This window comes from Pseudorasbora parva, chromosome 1, assembly GCF_024679245.1.
Source record: "Pseudorasbora parva isolate DD20220531a chromosome 1, ASM2467924v1, whole genome shotgun sequence".
Lineage (NCBI taxonomy): Eukaryota > Metazoa > Chordata > Actinopteri > Cypriniformes > Gobionidae > Pseudorasbora > Pseudorasbora parva.
The window spans coordinates 21,510,553-21,524,141 of record NC_090172.1 but is presented as its reverse complement, the minus strand read 5'-3'; the positions used below and the strand labels follow the sequence as shown (position 1 = coordinate 21,524,141).

Sequence of the window (13,589 nt, the reverse complement as noted above, 5' to 3'; positions counted from 1 at the left end):
TGTACTGTGCTAATTAATTGAGATTTCTTACAGCTCTTACAGGTTGTTGGCTTTGTTTGTTTCGTTGCTTCTATTGCTCTACCCTTTTTTGTAAGTCGCTTTGATTAAAAGCGTCTGCTAAATGATTAAATGTAAATGTAAATGTAACAAGAACAAGCCACACCTTCTTCCTGGTTGCTGGCTCAAGGTGCCTTGCTAACAAAAATATGTAGAGCTATGGGCTGGGCAACACCTAACACATTCGCTAGATTCTATAGCCTCCGTGTAGAGCTGGTATCTTCCTGCATTCTTGCCCCCAGTGACCAGTAGCGCTAAGTGCCCGTTCTAAGGGTTGGCATGCAACGCCACTCCTGCCCTCTGGGCCGGATAAGTGCGTCTATTGTCTCCAGTTGTTTTCCCAGGAAATGGCTAACCCTGTCGAGCTCCTCCGTCACCCCTGCGGTGTCAGACATTGCGGCCCCGTCTGACACCAGGCCTGCATCCGTATGCTTGTGGAACGTGTGTAGGCTGGGTTCCATATGTAGCGGTTCCCTCACGGCAACCCCATATGCCCGAGTACTCGTCTCTGTCGTCCTAGCTCTGTCGTCTCTGGGCATGTTCTTTACCCTGTGGAATCAGGTTGGAACCACCCAGAGACTGCCATATGTTGCTCTACCCTGCTAGGTTAGTCCTTATGTGTATTCTGCCACCAAGCCTTCCCTGAAGGACGTGGATCCGCAGTGTACCATCTCCTGAGACGGGCACGCATTTCCCAGCGTTATCCAATAGTCACTCTGAGTGGGTCTTGCAGAAACATCAGTGACTGACCTCACAGCTTGGAGCCCTGACTTCCGTACCATCTAAGACAGTCCAGTGCGCTCAAGCAGGATGTTGGAAGGGCCAGGCTCCTGAAGTTTTTGTAGGGATCCCAATTCGTCTGTCAGTTCCGACGTACGTTGAACGTGAACGACTGAAAGGGAACATCTCGGATACGTATGTAACCCTTGTTCCCTGAAGGAGGGAACGGAGAACGGCTGTGCTTCTGCTAGGAGGCCGAGTCACTAGTCGGCACCTCAGCAGAAAAAAAGTTGTCATCTACCATTCCACTTCCAAGCAGGGCTCCCGTCATTCGGATGAGACGTTAAACCGAGGGCCTGACTCTCTGTGGTCATTAAAAATCCCATGGCACTTCTCGTAAAAGAGTAGGGGTGTAACCCCGGTGTCCTGGCTAAATTCCCTCGATTGGCCCTTACCAATCATGGCCTCCTAATAATCCCCATCCACTGAATTGGCTCTATCACCCTCTCTCCTCTCCACCTTTCGCTGGTGTGTGGTGAGCGCACTGGTGCCGTTATACTGTGGCTGCTGTCGCATCATCCAAGTGGATGCTGCACACTGGTGGTTGTTGAGGAGAGACCCCTGACATGAGTGTGAAGCGCTTTGGGTGTACAGTTGTACATTTGAAAGCGCTATATAAATGCCTCATTCATTCATTCCTTATTTATACCCACTCTGCGGGGCAGATCGTGGAATGTGTGGATCGAATGCCAATCTCCATTGGCTCGTTTTTAACACACTTGAAGTAGATTGGTCTCTGAAATCAGATCCTAATTCGTCAGTCAGTTCAGACATACGTCTCTGTTCCCTCCTTCAGGGAACGAGGGTTACATACGTAACCAAGATGTTTTCCATTCTAGGGCATCTTTAATGTGGGTGTGTTACTGCCTACTGCCGACACAGGTGACATAACTGAACTAACACAAAAATATATTTCTTTATGTATGTAATTATGGATGAAATATTAAACATTAACAAATATCTGTGCTTAGCTGCAGAATTTGATTTGAATAGCTTATACAATACATATGAATACAAGCCTTTATTTTGAACTATGTAGTTTTACAATTCAAAGTTTGCCGTGCATGATCTCGGAAATAAAGCAGTCAATATTAACGTCCTGAATATGCTATGATGTGTTTATTTTATTCCCTCACTGAGCAACATCTATTTCAGACTTTTAAAGACAGCGCAGATTTATGGCGTTTAGTTTCCATATGTTGTATGAGTATTCCATATAAGTGCTATGTATGCCATTTTGTTAAATTAAATATTTATTTAATCATCGTTTAAATAATTAACTGCTTTAAAATGTATGCTGCTAACAAAATCATTGTTGAAACATTTGCAGTTAGCCTACTGTATGAATAAAAAAAAACTACATACAGCACAACATAAACACAACAGTACGAGAGGATTTCAGGTTGCAATGCATAAATCTTTATTCCGATTTTAAAATGCAAGCTTTGTTGTTTGTAATACATACGCTGAAGTGTCTCGTCTGCCCGCCGAGCTGATGTTCTCTACTATAATGAATGAAAGTAACTTTTAAGCAGGAGAAATTCCTGACTTTAAACGAATATCATTTTACATGCTTAAAGGGTTAGTTCACCCAAAAATGAAAATGATTTCATTAATTACTCACCCTCATGTCGTTGGACACCCGTAACAACTTCGTTCATCTTCGGAACACAAATTAAGATATTTTTGTTGAAAGCTGATGGCTGAGAAAGGCTTCAGATAGGCCTCCATTGGCATTCAGTACATTCCCACTCACAAGACCCATAAAGGCACTAAAAACATCGAGACAAAGTCCATCTCACTACAGTGGCTGTACATTGTTACAATGCGACAAAAATAGTTATTGTGCGCACAAAAATCAAAATAATGACTTTATCCGCCAAGTTATTGTCTTTCGTGTAGGTCTCGGAAGTGAACTCCTGCCCCCTCGCTTGTGGGTCATGTATCCAAACGGCGGATCTGCGTCATTCTCATGCACGCGTCGAGTTCACGTCAATAACTTGGTGGATAAAGTCGTTATTTTGATTTTTGTGCGCACAATAACTATTTTTGTCTTATTGTAAAATGATTGTACAGCCACTGTAGTGAGATGGACTTTGTATCGATGTTTTAAGTGCCATTTGGGTCTTGTGAGTGGGAATGTACTGAATGCCAATGGAGGCCTATCTGAAGCCTCTCAGCCATCAGCTTTCAACAAAAATATCTTAATTTGTGTTCAGAAGATGAACGAAGGTCTTACAGGTGTCCAACGATATGAGGGTGAGTAATTAATTAAATAGTTTTCATTTTTGGGTTAACTATCCCTTTAGGATGTTTGTGTTGTAAGCATGTACAGGAAGACTTCAGATATAAAAACTCAATTTTTGCGTCTCCTTAGGCAATGTTTTCTCAGTAAAATCATATAATTTCCTATTAATTTAATAGAACGTGTGAGATTACTAGGGATTACAAATGTGGCGGCTTCAATTTTTATGACGTCATGAGCAATCCAGTTCTCTATATAGATCAGCGGTTTTGATACATGGATGTGTAATGTGTTGCTATTGACTACAGTCATTATTTTTAAAAAAAGGAAATGCCACAGAATAGAATCTTGCTTTAAAAAAGTGTTTTATTTGTTGTTTGACAGTTCTTTTTGAACACTTTCATCTCATTTTAACAAAGCGTGATAATATGGATAATCATTAGAATTTTGATCACAATAGTTGTGATATTAACATTTTCATACCGTCCCCTAGGTACAATACACTTATTGTTTTCACGTTGTATTGTAAAACATTTTGCATCTATTAAGGGTAAGATTAGGGACAGGTTTACACATACAGGTATGTGAAGTCTTAAGGAGTATAAGTCAGGAGAAATTAAGAGAAACAGAGAAATCAAGTACAGATGTAACTACATGTAGGTATTTTTGAATTATAAATTAAAGGGGGGGGGGGGGGGGTGAAATGCTGTTTCATGCATACTGAGCTTTTTACACTGTTAAAGACTTGGATTCCCATCCTAAACATAGACAAAGTTTCAAATACTAATGTTGGGCGTTTGATGGAGTATTTCAGTGTTAAAAATACTCCTTCCGGTTTCTCACAAGTTTCGGAGAGTTTTTTTCGAGTATGGGTCCGCTTGACGTCGACAGAGCGGAAGGTCCTTGTATGGGCCGTACGGGCTCTTCTCCCGGAAGGGTGCGCGCACGCGTGACTAGAGCGAGAGAGCAAATGCACGCCCATAAACACTCTTAGCTGCAGATCCACTCGTCTGAGCAACACTTCTGTGGCGCCGCACTCCACTTTATTCCTATGGGTGACATCAAGCGACTTCAGCGGGATGCATTTCGGGGAAGACAGCGCTGGATTTGAACCGATTTGAACGCAGAAATTACAAGAAGCGTCACATCACGCTTCAGTCGCGTCGCAAAAGTGGATCTCCGCGGTCACTGCTGTCACAGGACTTCACAAAATCAACAGTTAACAAAGAAGTGTGTTTTTGACAGAGCGGTCCCAACGATAAAGGCTCACGGTCGTGCGCGGTGAGTAAAACTGCTTCAAATGTCTGTGTTGTTGGCTATCGTCGCGTAAGTAAACGTCAGTAAACAACACGATCGTATATAACGTTAGTTAATTTATCAAGAGTATGCGATCTATAGTGTGTTTAAATACATTTGTTTAGCTGACCACTATAGGTGTCAGTTTGTTTATTGTAAAACCACCCAAAATAAACCTAGGGGAGGTTCTCACAAAGCGTGCTTCGTCATTCAAATGCGCAAACGGTTACTCCATTGTTGTTCTATGTATAACGTTACACTAGTCTGACGTGCAAAACCATTTTGCTTGCTACTGCTAATGTTTAGTGGAATACAATAGTCCATAAACCAAATCATGTCCTCATAAACTGCGAGTAAACCCACACAAATGTTGACAGGCCACTAAATACAGTACATACCACAGAGACGGACGTCCTGCTGTTGTTGCTTCTCCTGTTCAATTTATTTCAGCCTCCGGATCTGATTCTGGATCATATCTGTATTAGTTGAATCTGATTTAGGGTAGTGTTTTCTTCTCCACACTTGAGGACGTCACCGCTTTGTGTGCGCTCGTCAATCTTTAGCTCCGCCCCACGATACACCTCCAGGCGCTCGTTTTTTTTTCCGGAAAGACTCGGTACAGCCTATATTTCTTTTATAAATATAATAAAACTAAAGACCTTTTGATATGAAGGATGCAATACTACTCTATAGGTACTCAAGATTGACATCAGATTGACTGAAACTGAGTGTCGTCGTCCCCCCCCCCACTTTAATGTAAAAACACGTATTTACAAAAAAAAGTGCATTATAGCAAATTATTTATTTTAATTTTATTACATAGTAGTTAAAGACACCTAATATAAAGTGGGTCCAAAATGGCCAGTGTGCTGGGTCCATATTGGGTTTCTGAAGGTTCATTCAAATAGCACGTATGTTGTGTACAAGACAATTAGAATAAAATTGAAGAAATTTTACAAACATGTTGTCACATTTCTGACATGCTCTACAGGTTATGTTCTCTTTTGAAGCCGGGCGACGCTGTGAATCTGGGCCGGGGAACTTCACCTTTGAGACAAAGCAGGGGAATGAAATATTTCACATTGTTGAGGAATCCATTCGGGAACAGAAAGCCCACGCTGAAGAACGCCACCAAAGCTTTCCATCATTAGACTCTGACTGCCCAGCTCTCCAGCAGATCCGTGCCGCCATCTCAGAAACAAACAGCCGTGAACCAGATGGAGATTCTGGTGGTAGCAAGCCTGGGTCTGCAGATGGTGTATTTGGTCGAAAGGAGAATGATGGGAAAAACTTAAAGGCCCGAAGCCTTCCAGAGCCGCCTCCTCCAGTTGGTGGGACCCCTCCACGATCTCCCATGCCTCGTGGTCCCAAAAATATGTTAGAGGACCAAAGGAGTCTGTACTCGGAGCCTGCTGACTCGGTCCGAGCGCCGCCCAGTCTAGGAGACTGTTTGTACTCTGATCCAGTGGACAGTATCAAAGTCATGCCCACTCCTAACCCACGCCTCAGGCCGACTGGCGAAGAGGGGGGTAGCCACTCAGGAATCAAGTCTGAGCCCTTCTACTCAGACATCTATGATCAGATCAGTCTGGATTTGGTGCAAAGGACAATGGCATGGGGACTTGATGGGCAAAGCAGGCACCCTGCAGATGGAGGTCCAACAGAGCACATCTACGATGAGCCAGAGGGACGTGCCGGATCTGCACTGCCAATCATCACGCTTTATGATGAAGCAAGGTTGGAAATGCCTCCTTGGAAAACCAGGGGATTGGAGGAGCCTCAAGGTCATGAGGTGGCTCAACAACCGCTTCCAATGCCCAGACCAAAAGGCCCCAAACCTGTCACAGCACCCAAACCAAGCAAAGTAGCACTGCCCAAGAAAGACCCTTTTCCCCTGCATCAAAATAAAGGCAGTGCTAACCTGAACAACAATAACAGTAGCAACAGCCATGAGAGCGTGGAAGTTGGTAGAAGAGGTGCTGGTGCTGGAAACAACATGGACCTGTACAGCAAAGTATCTAGAAATCAGTCTCCAAATGCATGGCATCCTACCATGCAGTCTCCAGACATCATCTACGACAATTTAGGAGACATTTGACTTAACCTGTGTTGACATTTAGGCAGTCATGGATAAAGGAAGTGTGTCCATGGTTAAAGAAGGGATTGCTTAGTGTCAGGGCTCAGATTGAAACCATAGTCATGTACTCACTGACTGTCAAAATGGCTGAGCGCTAAGACTATACAAAACTTTAGTGTGGATAATGCCCTCTGAAAGGGCTTGTACTGGCATATTCCAGAGTTTTTGCACTTCTTGGGCAAAGTAGTCCTGTTTTTGTAAATCTGAGTCTGTGACTTGCATATTTGCATTGCATACTTGTCATAAAACTTGGTCCCCTTGCATGGGGAATTTGAGTGTTGTTGTCTGAACCTTATCTGACAGATCCAGTTTAATGGTTGAAGTGCAGAGATAGCACTGGCAGGTCAGTTATTGCACATACAAACCTTGCATCGTTTTGCATGGAGATTGTAGCAAAAGGATACTAATCCACTGCCGTGTGTCAGTGTGTATGTGTTTTTTATGTGTATGAGTGTATGTGGATGAGTCAGCAGCTGTGCTGTTGTTCAACATGATCATGATGATGATGATGATAATAAAAATTATAGTACAAGAGAATACTTTCGATTTCCAAAAAAGTACCGGTATGTGCACATCCTAGGCAAAATCTGGACTTCTGGTTTGTTAAGGGGGCATGAAAATTACCCTTAATACCCCATCCTTCACTTTCAATCCCTTATTCATCTAGTCGATCTATTCTCTGTCGTCCTGAAAAGTGTCTGACATCTGAGGGATAATCCGGATGCAAAGTGAATATTAAGCATCTGTGTAGAATAGTGGTCTTACTTCAGATGGGAGTTGGCTGAGTTAATGTGTGTCTGCCTGGCAGTGTGTGAAGGTACAGACTGTTCCCTGTCCTGTTTTCTTTCTCGTTCCCCCTCACACTCATTTCCTTTTGTCCTCTCTCCAGTCTCCCCAAGTCTTTTCTTCCACTGCTAAAGTTTTTTTTCTTTTATGTGGAACGCCAAAATCTGATCTATTCATCGCGTTCTGCTGTATTTTTTTATGTTTAGTGCTCTTAAGCAGAAAAGCAGTGAATGTGTTGACAGAGCAGAGTCTTTCATCTAAAAAGAATGCATTCATTTGGTCCAAGGTCTGGCTAAGCATAGTTTACCATCATACTGGTTTGCAGTGGTATATTTTAACAGCGGATTACTCATAGGTATTAAATAGAAAGTGGACTGACACCTCTTTTCCTCTCTCTTCTTATCATTGTCAATTGTAATCTATATAAAAATTGTTCATTTAATTAGACTTGACAGTTATTTGTCTATTGAATTATTTGTTGTTGGATAGAACACAAACATACTGAGTAAATATATGCTAAATTTGGTGTAAACTGCATCATGCTACACACAGATGCTTTCTATTTAAAGACCACATTACCACCAGAACTTTAAATAGTGTATGTGTTAAAGAGGTCAAGTTTTCAGTTTCATTTTTGTCATCATATGGATAAAAAGGTGCACACTGGTTCAGTTTGGATGCACTTCTCATGTTGTACTAGTTCCTGTTTTTTCTTGAATGTTCCGTTTATGTTTTTGTTCCGCTGGCCACTTGATGCTTGGATAACCAAACGGAAAACAGAACTAAGCTGTTGTTCTCTAAAGTTTGAAGCAAATGATGGGGAAGTGCATCCATTTCTTGACAATGCTTACTATGAAGGTAAATTAATGCCTTAAAGAATCGCAAGCGCAGGGTAAGATTTGTGAAAGTGTACATAAGATTGCAAGCATAAATTAAATTTGCATGTGCAAGATAAGTTTTGTTAAGGTGTAAATTGCCTTTCAAGTGTAAGAAATTATTTTTTGCAGCCTTTTACTGTTATTCATAAGTGTAAATCATGTATTGTGAAACTGCAGCTTCATTTTAACACAAAATTAATATGATCTGTATTCTTCTGACTTTCATTTTTCTGCGCTTACCCTTTTGACACGTTTCTTTCGCCAAAATATGGCCAAAAGCATTGCACGCCTGTGAACATCGATTTGCAAGCGAAAACAACAGAGTCAGGAACTGCGAAATAGATTGACCGTGTAAAACCAACCTTTGTGTAAAAAATATAAACTTTTGCAAATGTCTAAATGACTTGTTGTGTGCGTAGGGCAAAAAAGGCTCCCGAAATAAACCGATTTGTACAGTTCCGTCTTTCTTTTAGCTGCGCTTACAGTTTTGGCACGATTCTGTCACTGACTGAGTTTTTCCAAGTGCGAGGAGGAAGGTGGGTCCTCCTTCTTCTGGAGCCAATCAAATGAGCTGTTCGATTTACTCTTATCTGATAAACCTCTTCAAGATAAACCTCAGACGCCAGAACACATCTTTATCTTCATTTTACTCTTAATGCACAAATACATGTTAATAAATAAATAATGAAATAAACCACGATTGCTAAATAAGCTGTGCATCATAGGCTTATGTTTTCATTCTGAATTTCGAGCTGGTGTAGTCAACGGTTTGGAATTGCATTGAAATTATATATATATAAAATTATATAAAATTATATATATATATATATATATATATATATATATATATATATATATATATACACACAACTGAACTGATGTTAAACTTCACAATCAAAACATTTCCTTCCCATTTTTAATACCCATGTAACAATACCATTCTGATTAAGACTTTTTCAAACCACATTTCATGGTATTTAACAATCACTTATATATTTTGAAATATCGTTCTTTCACTGTCAGTATTAATTCTGATTAGTATGACTGATCAAGCTATTATATAGTTAGTATGAATAACGAAATGCTTTCTCTTTGTCCAGATTTGACTGAATCGCCCTATCAGGTGAAATGCATGCAGTAGTGTAAATACTCGGTCTACTTTTAGCAGCAGCAAGATTACAAACTTGTATCTGGCAGGATGATGATGATGATGAATGCACTGAATTCACATAAATTTTCTTTCTTAACACAGCAGCTCGGAATTCAGGATGGAAACATAAGTCTTAAACCTAATAGTGCACATATTATTAAGCAATTGTGCTTTATTTATTTATTAACATGTATGTGTGCATTAAAAGTAACATTTTTGGCTCAGAACAATGCTGAGCCAAATGAAGATAAAGATGTGTTCTGGCAACTAAGGTTTTTCTCGAACCAATCAGATAAGAGTAAATCGAGAGTGAGCGAGCAGCTAATTTGATTGGCTCCAGAAGAAGGTGGACCCGCCTACCTCCTCGCGCTTGAAAAACTTGCGTGCCAAAACTGTAATCGCAGCTAAAAGAAAGACGGAACTATACAAATCGGTTTATTTTGGGAGCCTTTTTTGCCCTACAAGTCATGTAGTCAATGTCAACAAGTCATTTAGACATTTGCAAAAGTTTATTTGTTTTTTTTACACAAAGGTTGGTTTTACACGGTCAATCTATTTCACAGTTCCCGACTTTGTTGTTTTCGCTTGCAAATCGATGTTCACAGGCGTGCAATGCTTTTGGCCGTATTTTGGCGAAAGAAACGTGTCAAAAGGGTAAGCGCAGAAAAATGGAGCAGAAACAAAAAGTCAGAAGAATACAGATCATATTTATTTTGCGTTAACATGAAGCTGCAGTTTCACAATACATGAATTACACTTATAAATAACAGTAAAATGCTGCAAATATTTTTTTCTTACACTTGAAAGGCAATTTACACCTTTACAAAACGTATCTTGCGCATACAAATTTAACAATTCACAATTACTTGTGAATCTTTATGGTACTATTTAACCTTCATACTGTCTTTCAACCAAAATTCAACTCGACTTGATTTCTGTAGTAATCAGCATATACATATGCATTCCTGTATACATGCACATTGGCAAATTATTATTATTTAAAAAAAACTTATATTTAAACATATTATTACTGATTCTTATTGTAATAAGTAATATAATCATTATATGTTTAAGCAGCATTAATATAAGGTAAATATGAATTATATTGTTACATATCAATATAATCAACAATAATACATTGATTTATAACCAATAATGTACTGATTTTGAAAAAAACTGAGAATGACAAGATCTCAGTCAAATCTGAACAGTTCTTTTTAATAGATACCTTTTATAACATATTCTGACACCAAAAATATATATTACGCTTGATTATTCATGTAAAATGTCCATTTTAAAAGGTTTTTATTCTTTAAAAGAACAAAAGCAAAACATTAAACATCAGCAATTAATATATTTTTTAAAACATTTATCCAAGTAATTATACATAGTGTCAATGGAAATATAGGATGTAATATATAAATAAACACTGTTTATAGGTTTATAAAGAATGTATAATATTAAGAAAAAGGAAAGTAAAAAAAGAATTGTGAATTAAAAGTAAAGAAACAGAACTACTTCATTTAACGGTCTAGAATTAATAAATTGAATCAGATTGTTTAGATCTGTATTTTCAACAATACTGTGAAAAAACCCTTAAAGGACAACTCCGTTGAAAAATGAACCTAGGGGTAATTAACACAATGGTTACTGAGTAGATCGTTCTCTGGGATGGGTTTTCATGAAAATAGCTTATAACACTAGTCTATAGGGCACAGAGTAAGTGAAATGAAATCACTAGTTAATACCACTAACAAGGCTCAAAATAGCCTCACACTAACACGGCAGCATAATGAGGGTCCCTACATACAAACTGAAGCATTGAGAACTTTGTAAGTGTACAAACAGTTTAATAAGAAGATACTTTATAAAGACAGTCCATTACGCGTATACAGATAGGAGCCATCTTGGAAAAAAGTCTTTGAGAAAAGACGAATCGAGCCACGAATGCTGTGCTAAGTGATGAACTGTGAATTGGAATCTCATATGGTTCGTTGTTTCCGGAAGAAAGCACTTAATGCAACAAAGAAAATAAATAAATAAAAATACAAATTTCCAAACTTAATTCCTATCGACCAGCTCACTTAGCACAGCGTTCTTGGCTCGACTTGTCGAGACTTTTTTCCAAGATGGCTCCTATCTGTATACGCGTAATGGACTGTCTTTATAAAGTATCTTCTTATTAAACTGTTTGTACACTTACAAAGTTCTCAATGCTTCGGTTTGTATGTAGGGACCCTCTTTATGCTGCCGTGTTAGTGTGAGGCTATTTTGAGCATTTTTTAGTGGTATTAACTAGTGATTTCATTTCACTTACTCTGTGCCCCATAGACTAGCGTTATAAGCTAATCTGTTTTTAGAGATAAAATTCTTTAAATTCGATTTTCATGAAAACGCATCCCAGAGAACGATCAGTAACCATTGTGTTAATTACCCCTAGGTTCATTTTTCACCAGAGTTGTCTTTTAACTTAAGTGACTTGGGCACTGGCCTAAAACAACACATACTTAAGACATTAGTCGATCAGAAGTATGAGTAAGAGTCATTTGGAAAACAATACAAAAACTACTAAACAAGTTAGGAAATTGAGAATGACATTGAATGAAATTGAGATCATCTCTCTATGTCTGCTTTTCCTACATTTTGCACAATGCCAAACCTCACCAAGATGTCATAAAGACAAAAAGCGTAGGCGGTGCCAGGTGGGTGGAATGGCGGAACGCTTAATGAGGCAATACTTGATGGGCTCTAGTAAGAGAGGCCCATTGAGTAACATTAGAGCTCTGACCTTAGTCTGCTTTCAGAATCACATCCCTCGGCTCTCACAACTCTAAACCAGCGCCTCCAACACTGAACCTTGTTCCGCAAGGTCGCAGAGCTTCACAGAGTGACCTCTTTCTGTCTTATCCCCCTCTCTTTGCTCTCTGTAACTCATTGAAGGCCTTGAATTCCTGCTCAGCTGAGTACAGTGTGTTTCCCTTAGGGCTGTACTGGCAGCTTCCATAAAGGAAGACAATGGCTTTTCTTTTCCACAACTCTGGCCCTCTTCCTCCTCAACTCTCTACAGAGCTTTCTAGCCACAGCATTTACACTGAGAAGGCAGTTTGCTCTCTTTAAACAGCCTTTCTTCTTGTCCTTTTACAATTATCTGGTTTTGTATTTTATTTATTTTCAGCAGCCTCAGCAGCTCACAACTATTTATTTTGTCAAAATTTTCCCAATTGCGGTGCAGCCTTTTTGTTAAACGGTACGACGGTTAGTTTAATTACTCCAAAAGAGCAAAATCATGCTGTTACTATGAGGACTGTTTTAATTGCAAACATTTGGGCAATAAAACAGCTTGTGTTTCTGCATACTGTGCGTCTGTGATATGAAGACTCAAAGTTGCTGACATTTTCATTTGGAGAAGAAATTAGGTTATTTAATTTGAGGTGTAAATTTGTATTCAGAAAACCAAAGAATTAACTAAGGAATAGTTGTCTTTTTTTTTTTTTACTTCTGAAAATAATAGTGTTTTTTTTCTTTAGTACTTTTGTCTGTATTGCAAGCATTGAATATTGAGTTTTTAAAACTGCACAGAACAGTAGTGTTCTCTGAATAGTAAACGAATAGTATAGCACATGTATTTCAAATTAGTACATATAATAGTATGTATCCGGTCATGGGCAAGTATGTAACATCCTGCCTGTGGGAGTTTAGAAACAACTGCTCTGAAATTCTGGCTGTGCATAGCAGTTAGTGTTAGTGTGAGTGTGAATGTATGATTTCCTCTCACAGTGAAAGTATTATGCTCTCTCTCTCTCCTTACGTGATGATCGGAGGGTCTTCCTCCTCATAGCTGTCTTGGAAAAAGAGGGTAGGGGCACAGGGTCGGGAGTGGCTGAGGTTTAGTGAAGGGCGAGGCATCTTGTTAAAAGGAATGGACGGAAGAGGGGCCACTGTCGCTCGCGCTCGACTCTGAGACTGCCGACCCTGCAACCAAAAATGACAGCACAGGAAAATTAAGACAGTGGGCAAAAGCGAGAATAGTGCCAGAACTGTCAAACTCTCTACCACAGGATTCAAGTTTGGCTGCACATTTTAAAAGAAAATCTTATTCAAGACTCAATGACTAGAATGTCTGTTTGCTAAGAAGTGGAAGAATGGAAAATTAAATTTTGCTCCTCTTCCAAGCCAAGCTTTAAGTGTCATTGTGATTTCTAACACTTCTCTGTATATGCCGCTTTAGCCATTTTAAGCACAAAAAAAGCCTATTTTTCA

The 13,589-nt window shown here is 39.4% G+C and overlaps 2 protein-coding genes across 2 annotated transcripts in view; one reads left to right on the top strand and one right to left on the bottom strand.

Moving 5' to 3' along the window:
• Positions 1 to 7,681, top strand: part of dok1b (docking protein 1b) — a 32,290-nt gene extending 24,609 nt beyond the window's left edge. The window contains exon 5 of the mRNA XM_067433865.1: positions 5,370 to 7,681. Within this exon, the coding sequence (XP_067289966.1) occupies positions 5,370 to 6,476 (1,107 nt within the window). The 3' untranslated portion in view covers positions 6,477 to 7,681. The remainder of the gene's footprint in view (positions 1 to 5,369) is intronic.
• A 4,032-nt stretch (positions 7,682 to 11,713) lies between these two features.
• m1ap (meiosis 1 associated protein) overlaps positions 11,714 to 13,589 on the bottom strand; it is a 77,423-nt gene continuing 75,547 nt past the window's right edge. The window contains exon 10 of the mRNA XM_067433649.1: positions 11,714 to 13,301. Within this exon, the coding sequence (XP_067289750.1) occupies positions 13,134 to 13,301 (168 nt within the window). The 3' untranslated portion in view covers positions 11,714 to 13,133. The remainder of the gene's footprint in view (positions 13,302 to 13,589) is intronic.